The 23,235-nt window shown below is 39.7% G+C and overlaps 1 protein-coding gene across 5 annotated transcripts in view; it reads left to right on the plus strand.

Moving 5' to 3' along the window:
* The window catches only part of GRIP1 (glutamate receptor interacting protein 1), a 396,854-nt gene that overhangs the window by 299,681 nt on the left and 73,938 nt on the right, over positions 1 to 23,235 (plus strand). For all 5 annotated transcript variants that reach the window (XM_063074588.1, XM_063074591.1, XM_063074593.1 and 2 more), the window contains 3 exons: positions 8,212 to 8,398; positions 8,974 to 9,119; positions 18,915 to 18,995. In XM_063074588.1, the coding sequence (XP_062930658.1) occupies positions 8,212 to 8,398; positions 8,974 to 9,119; positions 18,915 to 18,995 (414 nt within the window). The remainder of the gene's footprint in view (positions 1 to 8,211; positions 8,399 to 8,973; positions 9,120 to 18,914; positions 18,996 to 23,235) is intronic.

Raw genomic sequence — 23,235 nt, forward strand, 5'->3', positions numbered from 1 at the left:
AAATAAAAATAAGGAACACCTTTATTTAAGTTACCTAATAAAACCAAACCCAGATACTTCAAGGCTGACATGGACCTATTGGCTCTTTGGCTTGTTTGCCAGATATTCATCTCCCCAGGAGGATCTTTCCTGAGTCCCACCAGTGTCACCATCTGTGCAGGAGACCAACCATCCCCCACACTTAGAAGTAGTTTCTTCATGTTATAGAAACCTGAAGGTTTCCTTCCAAAGAAAACTATTGCAAAAGGTAGGGCCAGCACTGTGGTATATACATGATTTTGACTTACATGTATAAGGAGATTTGTCATCTTTAATATATGAAAATGAGAGTAAATTTAAACTAGAAAAATAGAAAGGAGATTGAGTTAGTCAAAATGAGAACAAGGAGCTTCTAGGGTCTCGTATTTTTCTTAGCTGACACTAGAGTAAATTATTTACTCTTGGAAGAAACTAGTTGAAGGCAATATATATAAGCTGGATAATGAGCCTCGACTCTGGAACCACGCTGCCTGCATTCTCATCCCAGCATTATTACTTCCTAGCTGTAGAACTTTGAGCAAGTTTCTTAAGCTCTGTCTGCCTTGGCTAAAAATAGGAATAATTATAGTAATTAGTTCAGTGGATAATTGTTATGATTATATGAGATCACATTTATGTATGTATAAACACATTCACACACACATATGTGGTAGAACAACACCTGGTAAATAAAAAGCATTATTTAATTGTTAGCTATTTTGAATATTTTGTGTTAGCCATTATGTGCCTGAATCTAAATTGTCATGTGTGAAAATCTGTTTACACTCCTCTCAAATTTAGGCATTCTTCACAATAGTTACACTTTGGCATAATACATAGGTCTTTAGTCTTTCATATAATACTTTCAGGGATTATAGATATTTGTATATGAATTTTTTTTATGTATATGGCCTTTTGTGCAGTATTTATTACTGAAAGAAACAGGCCTTCAGTAGGGAAGAGCAATTAAAAGGAATTCGTTCATGTTTGTACTTCCACTTCAAAGGCTAACCATTTATTTGTGTTAGGTAAGCAGTGCTATGTTGATTAGGGCCATTAGTGAACACAAATAAATGATAATAAGTTTGGCTCTCTCAGGTTGATATTTACACATCTTGAATTCTGTAGTAAGAAACAAAGCTGAGGCCACACCGTCACTGTTATCTATAACCAATTCGTAAATTCTCTCTTGAATCAGCACATTATTCTCCAATATAGTAGAAATATAAACAGAAACCTGGTTCAAGAAATTTCTGGTTGTTCATGTTGGCTGTAGACATTAGCCCCTAGAGAACCACTGACAATATACATACTAGAATGTTTATAAATGTGTCTCAGGAGATTATGCGTTTTATATTTTAATCAAACAGTAAAGTCTAAAATGTTATAAACTTTTATTACCACTTCAAAAAGACCTGAAAAAATCATGATAGTATTACAAATTCAAAAAAAAAAAAAAAAACCAAGGATTTCTTTTTTTTTTTTTTTAATATATATTTTTAGTGCTTAAGCTTGGTATGGTCACATTAGATGTAAAGGTCTTCCCAAATAAATGATAATAAAAGTTCTATTGCCACTCTCACTATACCATGGTTTATTTCCACCACTTTATTTATGTCTTTATTCTGAGCCACCATTTACTGCCCCCATTCTAACACTTGTTTCTATAGCAACCAGGCCATTTGTATGGATGGTGAATCATGGCAAAAGTCACAAAAATAATAAAAACTCTCTGCTGTATTGGTGATGATTTGAGGCCAGAGCTTACAAAACAGAAAAAAATTGTCACATGTGTTTCCAGCACAAAGGAAGAACATGGCCAGAAAAGAATGAAATCTCCTCACATAAATATTAAAACATTCTGCATCACTGACCAAAGGGGCAAATACAGGGAGTCTGTAGCAACATGTTACAAGAATTCAACTAGGAAGGTGCCATGTTTGTTTCACAGAGACAGTGATGAGTACAGCAAGTGCTGGGCTTTGAGGAGTGTCACAAAGCCCTGGGAGGGATGCAGAGCGATGTCATAGAGGGAGCCTGCACATCCCCTCTTGTGGAATCTCACGAGGCTTCCCCCCACTTCCTGGGCCACAGAGGCGAAGGCTCCTTGCAGAACCCCATCCTCCCCCTGTCATGGCAGCCTGGCTGAGCAATGGATCTAGCCCGTTCCCCCTGCTTTCTGCCTCCTGCTCCTGTACACAGAGCCAGTGTAGACACTCTGCCTGTTCCCAGTCTGCCAACATTGCAGCAAAGCGTAGAAGTTAGAACACATTCCCAAAATGGTCTTTGCTCCTTTTGTCATCGTCACTTACTACTAGGGAGGATGATATTGAAAAGAGCCGAAAGGAAGAGAATGAAAAAACCTAACAACTTCTCTGATCCCTTCTGCCAACCCCTGAATATACAACAGAAGATAAAGGCAGCAAATGGTAAGCTTTTTTAAGTGACCATGCCAGGAGCCCTCAAAGGGGACAGCTTAGGAGCTGCGCTCGGCCCCCGTTTGGAGAAGGGAGCTATTAGCCACTCTACTGCTCTCCTGAACTAGATCACATGGTACACAATGGGTTGGGTCCACAGCAGGTTGACTCTAGTGTGGAGCACTTTAGTGAGACAGAAGTCAAAAATTACAGGACCAAATAATAAAAGCATATTATATTAATAAATCTTTGAGGCTCTTTGCTCTCTATCTTGTTTAAGTGCCTCTCATATCTGACAGTAAACCTCATAGCCTTCTAAATTAAATAAACATCTGGCAGATGTTTTAACTTTTGGAGGCAAAGACAGCTCTTTGGCTCCTCTTTTCCTCCCTTACACTAGGAAAGACAAGAATTGACAAAAACGAAAAGTCATTCCCTGCAAACCTGAGGAGTTCTGAGCAGAGCCCTCCCTCTATGTGTGAATGGGACCAGGACAGAGCAGGCATGAATCCTGAACACAATCTCAGCATACACCAGCTATCAGGATTCAAACATAAGATGTCAAGAATTTAGTCATTTCCATCTTCACCTGGAGTAGAGGAAGGCACACCTCAAATCAGAGCCAGTAACTTGCAGCCTAGTGCCAATTAAATGCCTTGCAGGAGTATCTGCTACTGGAATGAGAATTCATCATACAAAATTTTAATCTACAGGGTTATAACTCATAGATCACCTTTATTTTCTTTTGCTGGTTGACCAGCAAAATAATCAAGCAGGATAATCAAGCGCATCTATTTCTCCTCCAAGTAATATTGGTTGTTTTTCTTTTGGCTCATCATCTTTAAATCTACAATTAATCTTTTTCACATCTGCTAATAGTTTTCAAGTCTTCAGGATGTGTGAGTAATGAATACATACAATTTCAAATGAGATTTTACTGTTTTAAAGAAAAGATTCTAATGTCAGACAGCTTTCAGAGTTAATTGTAAATTCCTAAATTAATATAATCTTATATTTATGGTATAAATTATGACTTTATATAATTATAAAACCAACATATAATACATAAATTTATTTTAAATCCTAAATTAAATTTTCTCATAATTTGTACCACCTCAACTTGCCTCCAGAAAGAGCTTATAAATTTAATTCGTATTTATTTCTATTTTCAAAACCTAGAGAATGAAATTTATCAACCATCTTCACATCCAAATAATATAGCAAGTCTCTTCTTTGAGGAGGTCTTCAATATATCTAATCTCATTCCACCTATAACTATTAAATTAACCTGTTTCTTATTGGTTCTTTCTTAGTGGAGATGGTACAGAAATGACTTAAAGTTTCAAATACAGTTTTTAACTCCAATTGAGCAGTCCAAAAATCTACACCAAATTGAGATCTCAAATGGAAAAAAAATATTACTTATAGAAAGATTGACAAAGAGTAAAGTATTCCTGTTGAAATCCAAAAAGCTTCACTTAGAAGATGAGTGGAAGTAAGCAACCTGCCAAACAGGTGACGCTCTGACATTACACTCCTGACTGCTATTAGAAATAACTGCAAAGAAACACAATTCTCCAGATTCTTACTGGCAGGACATGGTATCTTCTATTGGTTTTGTGCCACTGATAGCAAAAAGTGTGATCTGGAGAGCAATCAAAGGACACTAGACGTCAACAAAACCACAATAGAAAATGGGATCTGAATTAATATGTGATAACCCACGTGTCAGACCTTGGAATTGTAGGCCACCACTTGTAAAAAGCACGGAGTTGGAGGCTACCCTCACCCTTCACTGCAGGCTACTTAAAACTTAATCCTGCTGAGACAGAACAGTGATGGTGCTTGAGGTGTGCCTACTTCTATTCAAGGTGAGATGGAAATGACTAAATTCCTGACACCTTATGTTTGAATCTTGCTCACTGGTGTGTGCTGAGATTATGTTCAGGATTCATGCCTGCTCTGTCCTGTTTCCATTTACACAATGATGGAGCTTCTGAAAGAAAAGTAGGTATTTCCTTACTCCTCACCCTGCCCTACTCTGTCAACTACAATGACTTAACATGGTAGAAAAATAGGGGTCCTAAAGAATGACTGCTAGTTCCTTATGGTAACTGAGCGGCATCTCCATGAAGTGCTGATTCCAAAAAAGAAAATGTAGATGATATCACCAAACTTGGTTCACTCCTCACTTATTCAGCATTTATTGAATCCTAGTTGCAGGCACTAGGATTTCAGAGATTAAAAGATCTGGCCCCAACCTTTCAAGAACTCAGGGTCAAATGGAGAGATAGGCAGGCAAATAAAAACCTGATACATGCTGAAATAGGACCATGTATTAGAAATGTGGAAATGTAGAAAAGTGAGTACCTACTGCTACCTGGATAGAGTAGGGAAAGGGACATTAAAACCCAGGGGAAGAGTGAACACAGTATATACCAAGACCAAAAGATACACAAGAAGGCCTTGGACGAATGGCAGCTGGAAGGAGCATAGAGGAGCTTGAGACTGGAAGTGCAGGAGACCACGAACTTGTGAAGGGTCTGTGTGCTCAGCTAGAATGGGAAAGCATGTACTATAGGAAATAGGGAGCCACTGAAAAATTCTAAACTGGGGAATGACCTTTGCATATTAGAAAGGCCACTCTAACAGCAAGTTGGAGGCTGTTAACATAGGACAACAGGGAAACTGGTTAGAAGTCTGTACAATATTCTGTACTAGCACAACGAGGCCCTCTAAGGAAGTAGATAAGTTGAGTCTTATCATGAAGGAAAAGTTCATCTGGCAATAATATGTAGAAAGCATCAAGCATGAGAGGACCCAGAAATATGTATATTAGAATAATTGAAATAAAAAGTAACGAAAGCCTGAATTAAGATATTGAAAGTAAAAGGGAAAAGAGCATTTATGCTAGATATATTTCAGGGGTCATCCTGAAGGGACTTCACAATTGATTGAATATGAAACAATGGGGAGTGATGAGTCAAAGACTGCTTTGAGATTTCTGGCCTGGAGGACTGTAAACATGATGGTCCCATTCACAGAAATTGTAGTGACCATGAGAAAGGGAAGATGCTTAACTCAATTTTGAAAATGTTGAGTCTGAGGAGTCAATGAGACATGTTTGTGGATGGGATATCTGTTGGTGAGGAAATTCGTCACTGGAACTTGAGAGAGACAGGAGAATAGATTTGAGAAGATACATGCAGAGGTCATATTACAGGCATGCTGGAAGTGTGTGAGGGAAAGGAGACCAGAAGACTGAGCGCAGAACCATGGGGCGACTCTGTGTTTCAAGTACACAAAGAGACAAAGGAACTGGCAGGGGCTGAAAAAGTAAGAAACTTAAGAGCAAAGCTTCATCCAACCCTAGGGAGCAATTTCTGAAAGAAAGGGACTGTCCCTAAGTCAGTTGCTGCAGAGTCATTAGAGCCAATGAGGCCATTGATTTGGGCAACCAGGAAGTCATTGGTGAAACAATCAGTACAAATCTACAGACAAGTGAGAAAGCTGGGGAGTGAATGGGAAAGTTTGGAAAAGCAGCAAGAGAAGAGAAGCATTTTGTGGCACAAAGTCATAGGAGGGGTGGAAAGAGATAGAATCACAAACACTGAAAGGGGGGGTTATCCTTGAAATGGAAAGGAAGGATAGTCCTGAAGTGGGAAAAAAGAAGAGAGAACAGATGATACAAGAAATTGAGGTTGAGAAGAGTGAGTGTTGTTCAAGGAACTCTGTCAAATGGTTGGATCTTTTCAGTCTTGTAGGGAATGAACAGTGAAGTTTGAAACCAATCCTGTGAGGAATCAAATAAGGTGCCAAAATATTACACAACAGAGGATCCCAGGGCTTAATAGAGAGTGATGTGGATTGGCAGTGACTCTCTAGCATCCTTCAGCAACTTAGTAACGGCAGTGGAGTAGACCAGGCATTTTCAGAATATGAAGTATTAGACATAGCAAATCACATGAGGTTTAAGAATCCCTGATACTAAGCTGGCTCAGCTGGTTAAGAGTGTGTTGCTGCTAACACCCAGGTCCAGGGTTCAATCCCTGTACCAGCCAGCAAAAAAAAAAATCTCTGATGCTAGCAGATGCATCATTGAGATGGTCACCAGAGGTCCAGGTGGAACATGGAGGGCAATGATTTTAGCAGCAGAAGGCAGTGGGTGAAGGTGATGGCTTTCCAACTCCATTGCCCAGCTTTTTATGGGAGGCCTCTGGGATCTCCCATTCCTACCTCAACGACAGTAGCTGTTTTTTTCTGGGATACAAAGGCATCCTTTGTATGCTTTCATTTGAAGGGGGAAAAAAATCTGTTGCTAAAAGTAGTTTGAATACCACTAGACTAAGAGACAAGAGGAAATGGGACTAGAAGTCATAAGGAGGAGAAAGTTAGATCGTAGGGACTGGGAAAGAAGGCTGATAAGGGGTATGTGATCAGTGAGGGGCATTCAGATACTGAGATCTTGGAGATCTATCCATTTTGAAGGAAGATGGGGTCAGCACGGGGCTATGCTGGCAGACAGCTGAAGTCAGTTGGAATTGCTAGTAACTGGCATTGAGAGCTGAAGAACGTAAGGCCAGCACATTGGAAGGGGGCCACCATGATGTCAAAGATGCTGAGGATGAGGGAAAGCTACAGGTTAGAGGAGCAGACAAAGAGCCAAGTCCAGAAGTCAGCAAGGAAACGGGAAGGGATTTTGAAAAAGTAGAAAACTATGGTTTTGAAGATGAGACAGAGCAGAAATAAGTTCAGTGTATGGAATTTTAAGTAGGAGCAGGTTGAGGTAAAAGCTGCATCTAGGAAGTGGGGGGAGTGAAAGAAAAAGGTTTGTGCTTGGAGAGGGTTTTGAGGTCTATGGTGTCATCAGATTTCAGTTAAAGTAAGGGAGCCAGAAGACCTATTTTGAAGGAAGTGACAGTCCAGCAGAGGACCCTACGGGGGTTTCTCACAGACAGCACAGGTGGCCGGATCCTGTGGGCAGGGCTGAGAGAAAGGCTTCCAGGACCAGAGTGGCCCTTTCATGACCTGGGTTTGGGATGGAAATAAGACAGAGGTGTGGGCCTGGAAGCTGAGATGAGTATCGGAGAAATGAATGAAAGGAGACAAGGTAGGCTGGGGACCCCACAGTAAAGAGCAAAAATGAGACCAAATTTGGGGGTAGGAGGAATTCACAGAGTTTAAATGACTCCAGTGTGCCAACCCAATGCTAGATTAAGGTAGAGGAACAGCACAGCTTCACCACTCTAGGGGCCAGACTTAGATTAATTGTTTTTTTAAAGCTGAAGTTCAGATTGATTGTAAAAAGTCAGTAAAGCTCAGACACAGATGGCTAAGGTTGAAAAAACATTAGACCAGCTAGCCCAACTCCCCTTCTCCTATACAGGATATAGACACACACAGATATGAAATGATGTACCCCAAGGTTCTCCAGCTGGTGCTTAGTGGTGGTGCCAGGGCTGGAACCCACATACCCTGACCCCAAGGCCATCATCTTCCTACAGCCTCCACAGTGGTCCCTGGTTTGAGGAGTGGGTGGGGGCATAAAGGGGCCAGTATAAAGGGGCCACACTGGTGTTATGACTGAAATGTGACAGATATTGGGAGATTCATTTATTTGTTCAACTCTGGCTACATTTTTTGCTAGAAGACCAAAATTTAACCTCCTACCATTGCCAATGAGCTTTTGTTCAGAAACATGATCTATTTTGGAAATGCTGGTATTCCTGGTGCTTGCTCCAACCTAACGTCATTCTTTTTGTGTTTTTTCCTCTAGTTTCTTTAGCCTCTAGCACAGTGGGATTGGCTGGGCAGGTTGTTCACACAGAAACCACGGAGGTCGTGCTAACAGCAGATCCTGTCACAGGATTTGGGATCCAATTGCAGGGCAGTGTCTTTGCCACAGAGACCCTCTCTTCTCCACCTCTGATTTCCTATATTGAAGCTGACAGCCCAGCAGAGAGGTGAGACGCTTTTTCTCACAGCATCATTTTCTGCTCGCATTTCTGGTGCTGGCTATCTTTGAATGGCTAATAAATTATGGAACAGTGCTCAATGCAGGAAATGCAAGGTGTAATGAACTCTCTGTTCTGACAATAAACTTTTATGTTCTTGAGAAGAATAATGAGCACGGATGCCTTCATCTAGCAGATTTTGTCCATCAAGGGACCAGCAGCTATATTAATTAAAAAGGAGAAAATCCAAACAAAATCTGAAATTCAAACTTTAATGATTTCTCTGCTATGGGGAAATGTAAATTCATCATTTCTATTTATTGGTTTAGATCAGATGCTAAAAGTATCATGGTTATGAATTATTAATTGCTTGTCTGGGATATGTCAGGATTCCCTTGCTCACAATTGTAACCATGAAATGCAAAAGTGCAAGACATTGCAGTTGACCTAGTATGATGCCACAGCATTGAACAAACAGGACGGAATGGATAAGCTATTTTGCAGGAATCAAACAAGGTAGATTTGGCAAGCTCAACTTGATGATTTACTCTACCTACAACCTCTAACATGTGGTTCTAAATTAGATGTGGGGTGCTACAGATTGGAGACAGAGTGATGGCCATTAATGGAATTCCAACTGAAGACAGCACCTTTGAGGAAGCCAATCAGCTCCTTCGAGATTCTTCAATTACAAGCAAGGTCACACTGGAAATCGAGTTTGATGTTGCAGGTATAATCATATAATCTCAAGTCAGCAGCAGAGTCAGGAGTGGACTGACTGCATGTGAATTATATTAGTTATGTGGCAGAGAGGGAACTATTTTTTTATATACTGAACATGTTTTTGTTTAGGAGGTTTGATATGTCGTTTTTGAATTGAGCATTGTTTTTGTATTATTCATTAAAATGTCACCATGGGAACAACTGAAAATAAATGTGACAAATTGAATAAGTAATAGCCACTATAGAGATGATTTTAAAAAACATCATGTACCCTTTATTCTTTCTGACTTTCCCCTACATGCTGGAGAAACCATATTCTTCAATCACAAAGACAATAAAAACCTTTCTTTGACCCTTCCCAATGCAGAGAACATATGAAACTTCTTTAGAGAGCAATGAAAATTTGTTAGGTGGATTTATACAAGCCCAGTAGGTAAATATTTGGTATTTAACGTTAAAGAGAAATTGTACCAGATACTTGTTAAAAGTGACAAAAAAGACTTTATTCAAGACTATTCCAGTAGGGTTCAAGAGTATTGCAATAGGGGATAGAGACTGAACTCAAATCCAGATACAGCCAGGGCAGCTGGGATTTATAGCCAGTGCGCAAGGTGAAGGTGAGGGAGGCTTTGGATGGAAAATTACTTGAACTTGGTTAGATATCAAAAATGGGGGGATTCTCACTAAACCGGCTCAGGAGGATTCTTGCTAAAACTGGGCTCAGAGGCCAAGGACTAGGCCAGGGACGAAACCTAGTCAACAAGATGGCTCAGAGGAGCCTAACTAAAGTTTGGTCATAGAGGTTGTTCTGGTCAGTAGCTAACAAGTGTGTGGATTTTAGAGGTCGGTGTAAGTTCTCATTTAAGAAAGTTGTCTTCACACAGTGAAATGCCACCCCACAGACCCAGTGACCTTTACCAATCAGTAAAGATATGCCTTTGGACACAGGGATTGAATTATTCCAGCAAATATTTGCTGAGTTACTCCTCTACACAATGTAGATGTAACAGTAGACAGGAAAGAAAGAAAAAACCTGTCTTCATGAAGCTTCTATCATAGCAGCACAGAAAGTTAATTTGAAAATTATCAAATATAAATTTAGATAATAATAAATGGTCTAGGAAAATAAAACAAGGTAGGGGGTTAAAATGCCTGTGGAGGAGCTATTCCTATAGAATGATTCCTTGGAAGGAAGTAGCATTTGAGCAGAGATTTGAAGGTTGAGAAGGAGCCAGCCACACGAGGCTCTGGGAGGAGAGCATTTCAGTCAGAGGGTGCAGACAGTATAAAGAACCTGAGCCAGAATAGAAGCTTGGTGGAGAAATAGCAAAAAGGGCTGTTGCTGGAGCATGTAAGAGCTTTGAGGGTGGGGAATGGGTTTGGATTTGGAGATGGGGTTGGAGAGATTGAAAGGGGCCTAGTAGTGCTGTGCCCTGGTAAAGAATTTAGATTCTATTCCCCGTGTAAGGAAGCCATGGAGTGTTTTATGCAGCAGACTGAGATAATCTGATGAATGTTTAGAGAAATCCTTCTGAAATGTAAGGGGGAAATAGCAGAAACAGAAAAACCAGTTAGGAGATTGTGGCAGTTGGACAGGTAAGGTATGATGGTGGCCTGACAAGGTGGTTGTGCTAGAGGTGGTGACAAATAGTGAAATTCAGAAGATGGCTTGAAGCAGGGCTAACAGAACTCACTAATGGATTGGATATGGAGGATGAGGGGAAGGAAAGATCGTGGGTGACTCCTGAGAGGTGAGGGTAAGCAATTGGGAAGATAGTGATGTCTTTAACTGAGACTAGAAAAGTGGAAATTTGGGGATAGCAAAAAGAGTTCTATTTTAGAATGAGTAGGAGAATCCACTGCCAATACTAGGGAAAAGAGACAAGCACGTTCATTCCTTAGTTCAAAAGACAGTTACTGAACCCCAGTTACTAAGTGCTAGGCACTGTGCTATGTTCAGATCACTGAAAGAGAAAATAGAAAAGGTCAATGTCCTTAAGGAGCTCATAGCCAAAGAGACAAGAGAAAGAATTGCGGGAAGATAAGAATAGACTTGGTGAATTTGTGCTGCTGCTAGAATGCAGAAGAAAGTGCTCAGGAAAATGCAGGCAATACCTTCTGGAGCCTGCAACTGGAGCCTGCGACTGGGGTCTGGGCTAGGACCGAACAGCGACCAACACTCGGAAAAATTAAACCACTAAGGAAAGAGTGGCAGTAGCAGGAGACTGAGGAGGGACTCTGCCTGGAGAATACTAAGATTTAAAGGGAAAAGATGCTAGCAAAGGAGTTAAAGAAAATACAGGATGAGAAGTGAGAGGAGAACCAAAAGAAGGTGGCATTTCAGAAACCAAAGAAAGACTTTCAAGGCAAAAGTCAAGATCAATAGTGTAAATGTGCAGCCGAGAATTCCAGTAGCATAAGACAGGAAATGTCCTTTGGATTTGGCCATTAGGAAGAAAGACATTGCCAGAGTAGTTTCAGGGGAATGAGGGACAGAAGTCAGATGGCAGCGAGCTGAGGAGTGAGTGAAGCGTGAAATGTACAGACCAGCTATGCTTGCTGTCTACCTAGGAATTGGGTTTGGGAAGAGAGTTTGGCAAGAAAAATGCAGTGAACGGTTGAAAGAGACCAGAACCACTGTAGGTTCCTCTTTCTAGAACTTCCACTGCATTTAGTTATGTAGTCTTTGTTCTATTTTATATCACCTCATAGCCTCTATTCAGTAGTTCTCCACCAGGGTCAATTTTGCCCCAGAGGACATTTGGCAAGGTCAAGAAATTTAGCCGTAGAGAAAGGAGATAGGACAACAGATAGAGGGGGATTCCGAGTTCAAAGTGGTGTTATTTTGTTTTGTTTTGTTGTCTTGTTTTGTTAAGACTGGGGAGATTTCAGCATGTTTAGGACCTGAAATTAATGAGGAAGAGAAGAAATAATTGGTAGAATTAGATCCCCAAGTGAAAGAGAAGGGAAAGTTATCTAGAACATTAGTAGGTAACTAGTCTAAGACAGAAGATAGACCTCTTCATATGAGTTCGAAGAAAAGAGGCTGAGAATATAAATACATTTTAGTTTGTTTAGGTAGTTCATATACGAACTGTCAAGCAAGGGTGAAAGGGTCATAAGCTTGGGAATCTGGAAAAAATGAAGGCGTAGAATAGCAAATGGGGGGAATTAGTGAGAAAAACAACCAGAAGCATGTAAAGGGATTGTCATGCTAGGTGGTAGACCAAGCATCTGGAAAGCTCTCAGTTTATAGCAGTGCCAACCTGCATGGTGAAGTAGTTCATTTTTCAGGAGACCTCAGCTGCTGAGGAATAAGAACAGAAAAAAATAGATGATGAGATTGAGCCAGAGATTGTGATTTCCCGAGAAGCTTCAAAAGAAGAAAAACTTGAGTCAAGGAGGTTCAAATTGTCGCTGGGAGAGCAGATGAATCATCACAATAATAGCATGATAGTTATCATGATAACATATATCAAATGCTTATTTTGTGGCCTGTCACTTTTCTAAGCACTGTGTGTGCTCTAGGTCATTTAATCCTTATAATGGCAATGGCAGAGGTTGCTATTATGATGTCCTCAGAAAATTGAAGCACACATAGTTAATGGTAGGCTAGAATTTTAAACCAGGCAGTCGGGCCTCAAAGACCATGCTCTAACCACTACACTGCCTGTGTTTGAAAGAATCTAAATTGGAAAAGGATGGTAATCAATTACTGATTAGCCTGATAGATTGAGAGGAAAGGGAGGACTTAAGGAAGTAGGGGTCTTCAGGAAGAGAAATGGGTATAGAGAAAGGAAAGGGAGCACTAACAGCTAGGAGATTGAGGTCAAAGTGACAGAGTTTAGAAGTTCAGAAAAGGTCAAGCAAGGCTCAAGGTAGTGAGTTGCTAAAATGAAATAGAGTGGAGATGAAGAACATTCAACCAAAGGAGATCTGGAAACTGGAGATGCACTGTAATGGAAGGACACAGTGACATCCCTCAGAAGAATGGCAGGACTTGGAATACAGAGCAGAGTATGAACAAGCTGCGCTTCACATGCTCAGCACAGTCCCATCAAAGGAGCTCTGCAGCTGCTGTGTCCTCTGCCTGGAAAGCTCCTCCCAGAAATGTTTGGGGTGGTTTGCTCACTTCATTCAGTCTTTGCTGAAATGTCACTTGCTCAGAGGAGCCTTCCCTTACCATCTCTCTCTCTCGATCCTCTTGCCCAGATTTATGTTTCTTCTTAGACCTTCTCATGCTCTGATGTTCTATTATGTAATTATCTATTTATTGTTTCTCTTCTCCAGTAGAATAATCTGTGATCAGGGACTTTGTGCCTTTTGTTCACAAGTGTACCCATAGCACCCAAAGTAGTACATGGAGTGCAGGAGGTTCTCGTGAGTGGATGAAGTACTGGATCAGAAACTTGGTTTGCATCAAGCACTGAGGTCATACCCACTGTTCCTCTGGGGTCTCTGGTCTCTCGTGAGGCTCATTTCTGCATATCCGCTCCATTTGTCTCTGTAGACAAGTTTTCTCCGACCTTTTATTGTGCATGGTTGTCCCATCTTTGCTGAAGTGCCCAGCCAGTTCTAATTTCTAATTCTCAGAAGAAAGAATCTAATTGTCCCAGCTTAGGTTTGGCATCCTCCCATTCCTAGCGGCGTGACCAAGTAGGAATCAGATAGAAGGACCCTGCGAGGATTAGTCAGATGGCAGTGAACGTATGGTTTTCAAAGAAGGCTGTCTCCCCAACCCCAAATGTACTTAGTACAATGACAGAGCATTAGGGGTGAAAAGACTACAGTCTAATATTTTCATCTGTTTATAAATGGGAAAACTGAGGCTCAGGTGGGGAAACTCAAGGTCATACATTAAAGTGAATGGTAGATCTAGGTCTGTTGACTTGCAGCCTGTCTTTTCCATATCATATTACACTACCTCTCAAAGAGATGTTAGCATGAAACAATTAGAGAGGGATTTCTGAACCTCTGCCCTACTGACATTCTTTGTTGCAGAGAGGTGGCTGTCCTGTCCACTGGATGACATTCAGTAGCAACTACTCACTACATTCCAGTAGTGAAATGACCAGCATAATTTGACCTTACCAATAAGCAGTACCTAAGTATTTACTTTTGCTATAAATGCATTTTTTATTTTTCGTGTATCTTTGGAATTTGTTGTTTAATGCATATTTGATGTATATGTGTATTTTAATATTTGTTGATTGAATACTTTAATATCTTAGGTTTAAGCTCCTAAAAAATAGGAACCATATCTATTAAAACAATTAGTTCAGTACCCAGCTTACTTGATAAGGGACGGGAAAAAATGAGCCTAAGGTCATCTCCCCCTGCTCTTGATTGTTCCAGAAAGCAGCCCATTTAAAATGGACACAGTGATCTAAAATAGGGCAAGGAAAAATATGTTTGCATCTTGTCTTTCCTTCCTCCTTTGCTCATGGCAGACACCACTAATTGATACCAGTGTTTTCCTGCTGAGCCCAGACACTGCATCAGAATGTTCAAGAAAACACTCTAGTTAGTCATTACCAATCTTCTGGAATCTGCTGGAAACTGTTTGAATTAGAAAAATCTTTTTTAGCCAGCTGAGAACCTGGGACATTGGTAGGGAATCTCTGGATGTGAGCTATTTCAAGAATGCCCTGTCCTGGATTCATCCCTAATTGTCTGGATGTGAGCCATTCATTTCCAAAATTCTTCCTCAGAAATATTTTATACCCAAATATTAATTCCCAAACCCTTAGGTTTCAGAAATAAAATATCTTTATATTATTTTAAGTGACATAGGGTGGTTAAAAAGCTTGACAGTGAGTACTCTTTTGCCCAAATCTATCTCTTTAAATAGATACTGCTGTACAAACAACATTGCACTAACTTTAATGGACGTTTTTTTTTAAGTTGAAAGTGCTCATAAACCCATCCCTCTAATAAATAAAATTTTAAATTTTTACATTCCTTTACCAAAATTATTTACCAAATATGTAATTTTTTAAAGTTATAATCATAGCATATGCACAATTTACATTTTGCCTTGTTCAATACTGTCTTAAATACCCGCCTACAATTAATATCATGAGTACTTGAAGTTTCTACTTTAACTCTGGAGTTATTTTCTTGTTAAAAAATTCAGCTTCAGCTTTGTTCTGGAAAGAAGTCATAGTGAAAATCCAATCAAATGATGTTTGCCATCATTACCAGAACCCCCAGTGTTTTTCTGTGAGTGGGTGGGAGTTAAACATCTACATTCTGCACAAGGGTATCCAAGTTGATGACTTATGATATGGCAGTTACCTTACTGTGCCAGCAATGAGTGCTTCTGACAGAAAAGCAGACCAATTGGAAAGGAGGAAACCTTTGCTTACCTAAACATGTTTTTAATTATAATGTTAACAAAGATAAAGCAAAACCAGGGAAACACACAGTAATCACATAGGAGTCTAACAACGTAAACATCATTTTCTCTCAGATTCTATTTACTTACTCTAAATCTGTTGTCTTTTCCAAATATTGTGTCTTTATCCTCTTTACTAGTATTTCTTTATGAAACCCCAGATTAAATGTGCTTTAACAGCCAAGTAATTATGTAGAGAAAAAATACCAAATATAAAATAAATCATGTTGGCATTTAAAGATTAAAATGAAGCCACAGCTTGATCAAAGAGATTCATTAGTTGATATTTGTTCATCATTATGAATATTTCAAATCTTATATAGTCAAAAGTGATCCATTACTGTTTTCTAGGAAGTGATAATATCTCCTCCAGTGTCATTAACAGTGTTAATCTTGGTCAAGGTTTCCTGCATTAAAAATTTATAAAAGCAAATGTTGCTATAGTAACTATTCTAGAGCAGTGTTTTCCAGCCCTTGTGATTCACGGACCGCACTTGTGTGATTATAAGCATAGCATTACAGGCAAGATGTTTTATACACACACACACACACACACACACACACACACACACACACACACACACACACACACACACACACACACACAGATACATACCAGGGTACTTCAAAAAGTTCATGGAAAAAAAGGAATTAAAAGGTAATGCAAATCTTTCCATGAATTTTTTGAAGCATCCTTATATATGCAAACATGCAATATGCTGTCCTCCTTTTTCACAGGGAAATTTTTCTTAAAACAGAAAACACTAAAACAGTCATAACTGCATGAAATGAGTTCCCCAAGGAGCAAAGCTTCCTATGCATTTACTTTTGAACACTCAAGTGCCTTTATCCAAGTAAATTAAATTATTTCTGCTACTTCCATGAACACATGTGTGGCAACTTTCTGCTTAGCTCCCATCCTTTCCTCTAATGAATCAATGCGTTCTTTGGGGATCTTTCAGTTGCAAGCAACAGAAGTCCTCTCCGGCTAGCATAGACAGGAAGAAAGCATTTACTGGAAGCGCAACCTGTGTTTCACAGCCAGGAGAGGCTCAAACCGGGTGTCAGGAGCTCTCAAAGCCAAGTGTAGTCTCTGTCCCCAAGATCTCGCGCTTTCTCCTTATGTACACTTGTTTCTTCCTTCCCTCTCTCTGCAGACTGGCTCTTGGTGCACATGGGTAAAAACTGGCCACTTCCAAAGGCCCTCTCTGCCCCGAATCTGCATGCTAATTCCAAGTTCTTAGACAGTCACTTTGGAGGTAGAAAGAAGGTGGCAATTTGCCTTCTGTTGTTGGAGTGGGAAGTGGGTTTTCACTCAGGAAAGAGATGAAGGGAAGGCATGAATAGAAGAGATATTTTGGAAGTAAATATTTCTGACACTTACAGCACCTGAAGTCAGGAAGTGAAGTACACCTATGTGTTTTTGACCTATTTCATTTCTTTGTTTCTGCCCCAATACATCAAAATTAGCCTGTCTTTTTGACATCTATTGGGGGAAGTAAATAGTTCTATCTATCTGGAATCCTATTGGAAATAGGGAGGATACAAATTCTTGATGAAAAAATAAACAAATAAATATAGGTGGGTTTATTTCCTGGCACATCAGAGTGTTACTGAGGACAATAGCGAAGCCAAAGTACAGTCTGTGACGCTCACCTGGTCTCAGGGAGAGTTAAGAGTGGGAAGCAATGCAAAAGGCAGCCAAGCCCCTCACTCCCCTCTGAAGTGAGTGAAAAACAGAGCCAGAAGGAGGAGGCCCGAGAGGGAAGGACCCAGCAGCACCACTGAGCCTGAACGGTAACTTAGGGATCCTCTTTTACTGGAGCTTGCTGGAAGCCTAGAGGGCCCAGGGAAATCAAATTTTTATTGTGTTCTCCAATTCTATGGCAAATCATCTCATTTTGAAGATCAGATTCGGGTCTTGTAAAAGTGTTTGCCTGAATTTCTCATGGGTAAGGACAAGAGGCCAAAAAGAGCAATTTCAGGCAGGAAAACGAAGGGGGCGCTCCAACTCTGTTTCCAGGAGTACAGTCCTGACCTTCACCTCTGCTTTGCAGAGATTCAAAGTGAGTTTTGTATACGTACTAACAAATTGAACGAGTGGTGTGAAAGCCTTAAAGTTCAGTCCTCATCACAGCCGCTGTAGTTAGTTCTCTGGGTACTGGATGAGGAGCTAGCCTTGAGACAAGGTAACCAAGCCGTAAAAGTGGTTTTGTTGCTATCGCACAGGCCTCCCCTTATGCTAGTGTTTCCTCTGCTCTTGACCCCTCTCTCCACTTCTTTCCAAAACCTTCAAGAAAGGACTATAGTTATTAGCAACTTAGTATGAATAGATGTTATCTCTTCAAAGGATATTTCCATTTTAACCTTATCATTAGTTGAAGGTCTTCCAGACTGTTACAGAAATTTTAAGGAGAGTATATTTAAGAATTTGTAATAATTTCTTCCTTTCTCAAATATTAGTCAGGTCCTTGTAAAATCAACTTAGTTCTGTCCAGGGTTGAGATTCAGCCAGTGCACACGGGTTCTCTCTCTCCTGCTACAATATCAGTTTACTTCTAAACTGGCTGGGCAATATCTGAGCCCACCCTCACCCTGTTTCAGTGCCCCCTGGTCCTCTCTGGGACTTCCTGGAGCTCCCTGTGACCCAAAAACTAAAGGGTCATCCTTGGTGCATTTGGGGCCTCCTGGGTCCTTCTGTTCCAAATCTGTCATAAGCATCCAGTCTGATTGGTTGTGGCTAATACCATTCTGGTGGTGAAATATTTTGAATATTCCCCCTGCTTCTATCTCTTTCATTGTACTTTTAACTGTTCACATTACAAATTAAGGCACATCCCCACCCTCACCCCCAATCTACAAACTGACACCTCTCCTGTAATCTATTTCCCCAGCTACTTTCAAATAACAAATGGAAAAAAACAAAACAAACCAAAAAAACCCTGCTGAATAATAAACTTTGGGAAATATGGTTGGGGAAAAAAATATAATCAGACCTGGGATTCTTAAATTTTAATATAAGAAATCACCTTGAGAATATGATTAAAATACAAATTTCTAGGCTCCATCTTTAGAGATTCTGATTTCATAGATCTGGGGTGATTTAGGAGTCTGTATTTTTAACTTGCATCCAGGTAAATCTGATGTTGATGGTACCTACATCACTCTTGAGAGCTACTGAGCTCAACTGTTGCTGTGAATTATGCACAGTTGCCTTTGGGTAGAACATATTTATCACCAGGAGCTTAGTTTACCAGGATCTTACAGGCACCCACCTTACTTCAATTCCTACAGCTTTAACTATAGATGATTATGATGTATATATTCCTGGCACATTTTCACTGAATGGTGCTCCAGTGTTCTTGGTGTTTTATAAATACACTCTTTTTTATTTTGAAATTGCAGAGTCTGTCATCCCAAGTAGTGGAACTTTTCATGTAAAGCTCCCTAAGAAGCACAATGTGGAACTTGGAATAACCATAAGTTGTAAGTAGAAGTTACATTTTTTAAAATATGGAATTTTAAAATTATTAGAAAATTGTGTTGTCAAATGGTTTACAGGTGTGGCAAGTGTTTTAAGGGTCATTGCCAAGTTTCAATGTCAGGAAACCAAAATGTGGAGCCAGCCACACCTCCAGCACTTACTAGCTGTGTGAATGGAACGAGTTACTTAAACTCTCTCTGATCTTAGGCTTCTTTATTTGCAAAATGGAAATAGGGATACCTGCAAAATATAGCATTGTTTTAAATATTAAGTAAAATAGCATATTTGTGTACCTAGTATAGTGCCTGGCAAGTAATAAGTAAGTACTCAATAAAAATATGTCTCACACCCCCCATAAATAATTAGATGAACAGATAAATGCATATAGATTCTCTACATTTTAGTACTTTATGGATTGTTTTCGTGATAATCTACTTAACAAAAATCACACATTTACCTTAAGGCTATTTTCCCATCTGTACACTATGCATCTATAATCCATTTCACAAGACTAAAACAATGTCTCTCACTTTAGTAAAATTCTGAATTCCTCCATGGTGCAGGTCATCTGGGTAACTAAACCAAAAGGAAAAGCACAGCACATAAATGTGTTTAATCCCCTCCTTTCCTCAGGCTCTAGTGTATAACTGGCTTGGTAAAACAACTTTGAAAATTTCAGCCCCAAAAGACTTTTCTAGAATGGCCAATGAGGGTTTTTTTTACTTTTAATATCCATAAACTAAGTTCATCCATAAATGCCCCAAGAAAATGAAGCAAATGACAAATGCGTAAAGACCAAAGGAGATGTGAAGACAATGACTGTGACCAAGAGGTGGTCCCTTCTAGAAAGATTGACAAAGCTGCATAAAAGTACCTCAGCACACTCTGTTGGTAGCATTTTTGTCAGTGGTTAAGGCAAAAAGAAATAAAAAGAGTTCCCAATTGGGCCGTGTGAAAGGGAGCTGTCCAATTCAACTTTGTTGATATAAGTTTAATACTGAAAATTGAAATTTTATTCATAACCAATAAACCACAACACTAAGAAGAGTTATACTACAATTGGGAGTAAATGTTAAGAACAAGAAGCCGTATGTATGTGAGAGAACCTATATCCCCTTTAACTCGATGTGGTCTTTTGGGAGAAAAGTAGAAAGATGAAATGGGATTTTGGAGATTCCAACCCTGTTCTAGGTGCTACTAAAGTCATTTATGACTTTAACTGGGTATAATTTATTAACGATGAAGCAAAGATAGTATGTCATTATTCTGTCAACAGCCGTGGTGACAGAAATTAAGGGAGAGCACATCAGAATTTACTGTTCCAAAAATATCTGGGGCTCAAGGTGGCTTCTGCAACCCCTTCTCCTTCGTTCTGTTTATTCCATTCATTTATTTCATCAGAACTGGCTGTGAAAGTGGTACATCTTGGAGTAGTGTAGTACACACCCTACCGGCTGCACACAGAGACCCTGCCTCCCTTCCATTCCTTCCTTCTTCTCCTTCACTCAGTAAATACATTCTGGGTGTGCACCTTGCCCTGAGCCCCGTGCTGAGATTTAAGAACACACACTCTCTCCTTAGAGATGTTTCCTGCTGGTGGGTATTCTGAGAACACCTACTCCTCAGAAGCTTCTATCACCACTGCCAGTTATTTTACTCTCAAATTTTAATTTAGGAAAATGATCTTTTGGGGGTTTTATACAATAGATGTATTCTTAAAAATTAATATAAATAAAAATATAATTTATTCAGAAGAGTATCCATATAAAAAATAATCCTGAGATATATTTCTTTTTAAGTAGATATTTATATGTTCAATTTGTTTGATGTAGCCATGTCCACACAGCTACAAAATATTTGTTTTATTTACTTAAAGAATCATTTAAAATTATACTTTATGATGGTGCTTCATATATACTAAGCATTACTTCTAAAACTGATTTTAATACCAATAATAGCTGCAACCCCCAAGCCCCCACAAGAATGGCTTGAATGCCAGCCAAGCATAAGCAAGTGCTGTTCATGGAAGCTAGAAGTGTTATGATTCCTGGATGGAGAAATGATGCATAAGCTTGTCAAATATGCTTGTCAGTCTTTCTAGAGCTACAGCTCCATTTACCCAACTAATCTTCACCCTGCTGAGTTGGTGTTTCCTTGTGGAAAATACACATATTTTGCCTGTTGAGAAAGCAGAATTTGCTTTAAAAAAAAAGAGAGCCAGTGTCTATTTTCAATGTTATGAGATAGTAAACTCCTGAGGCACAGTTCCTGCCACATACGAGGTGCTTACTGAATACCTGTACTCACATGTGTGGAGTGAATGAATAAGAAGTAATTACCCAGAAACAATGTTCTACTAAGCACTGTGCACTCCAGGAAATGAGCCTTTCAGGGAGATGATGAACCTAGATGTTTGTGCAGAGGCTGATGCATGGATTGAAGAAGACTTGACTTTGAAAATGATTAAGAGCAAGGACTTAGAGCCCAGGCTGCCCCACTCACCAATTCCCTAGATTGCTCTGTCCCTAGTTCCCTCCACCATCAAATGGTGTATATATTTCCTTCTTCACAGCATTGTTGACAAAATTAAATGAGTTATTATCTGTAAAGTACCTAGAACACATTGTGAACCCCAGCAAATGTTAGTGACTTTGCTGACGATCATTATTTATACATAGAGCTTTGTAAAATATTTTAAGCATAGCACTCGGCCACAAAATCTAATGCCAACTATATAACTGTACCACTTAAGTAGGAAATCCAAGGACCCTCTTCTCAAACACACACAGGTACTGTTGGTGAAACTGAGGCACTACAAGGGTTTGTTGATTTTTCTCACTATCTTTACACAAAGTCCTCTTTCTCTTTTCTTGACCTCGTGAAAACTCTGAGTATGAAGAAGCAGGCCTCCATGTTCAGGAGCATACTATCAGAGCCTTCGCAGCTCACTCTTCATACCTAATTGACTGACAAATGAGTCCCTCTCAGTTTGGACGTGGTGAGCAGTTTCAGACTAATTTTCTTAAGTTCCTGATGAAACATTCACAGCACATTATCATCAGGCATTGCTTTTATTGATGTTATTGCTCTAACGTGGAGTGATGTATTCTAGCGTATAAAGTGGAATGAGCCAGCAGAAGGATGCAGTCTAGGAGTGGAAGCTGCATCCCGATGCTTCCTCCCTTCAGCCAATCAGAAACTAGAGCTTGGACCTTTCAGCACAGACCACCTGCCTTTCAAGTCAGAGAACCCTGGTTGTCTTTGTCATGTGCAGTTGTCAGTAAAGTCCTTTTGATATTGGCATTTTCTCTTGAGCTTTTGTTATAGAGATTTGTGTCACTTTGTACCAGGCATGACACTATGCAACTTTATGTGTATTCTTATTTAATCCTCAAAGCAGCCCTGTGACATCTATCCCCATTTTACAGAGAGGAAAGTATATGGCTCAGCTGGGTAACCTGCCCAAAGATCCAGAGCTAATAAAAGGCACAGCAGGGACCCAAACCCGTCCTGTCTGACTTAACACTGGCTTTACCATCACTGCACCACTCTTCCCTGTCACCATCTGATTGATGAACCCTCCCAGATCCTTTATCAGAAAAGCAAAAGGCAGCATTTTGTGAGTGCAGTTAATTTGTTGGCTTTCCTTTTTACTTGTGACTGAATTGTTTGCAGGAACAAAGGCTTGCTTTATTTTTTATAAAATCATAAAGGAGTCTTTATGACAAGCACAACAAATCTGTCATTTTCCCTCTAAGTCTTAAGCGAATTTAGAAGACAATAGTTCATGTTTCTTGCCAACTTTACAATAAAAACTCTGCTCACTGCTCCATTTCAAACCAAATAACTTGTTCTACTTGCTATGTATTATGTATATGGTTGCAATTAAAGTAAAGCTGAATGATTAAGAGTGTGTGTGTGTGTGTGTGTGTGTGTTTCCAATGTACCTTTGAGCAAAGTACCTGGATTAGGAGGATAAGTTCCATGAATGGCTAGATATTATAGAATGTTCATGGAATATTGTGCAGATTCCCATTTAATTTACTTCAAAATTTAGAAAAGTTCACCTGTCTTCAAATTTTAAAAAAGTTATTTAAACGAAGAATAGAGACTGTCATTTTCTACCTTCTCTGACCTCTGTTTGAGAGGAAAAAGAATCCACGTTCTCCCTAAAAGCCAGTTTCTAATAATGATGGATGACCAGTGATTTTAAAACTTCTGGGGTCAAAAGATGATAACTTA

The sequence above is a fragment of the Cynocephalus volans genome, chromosome 12 (assembly GCF_027409185.1).
Source record: "Cynocephalus volans isolate mCynVol1 chromosome 12, mCynVol1.pri, whole genome shotgun sequence".
NCBI lineage: Eukaryota > Metazoa > Chordata > Mammalia > Dermoptera > Cynocephalidae > Cynocephalus > Cynocephalus volans.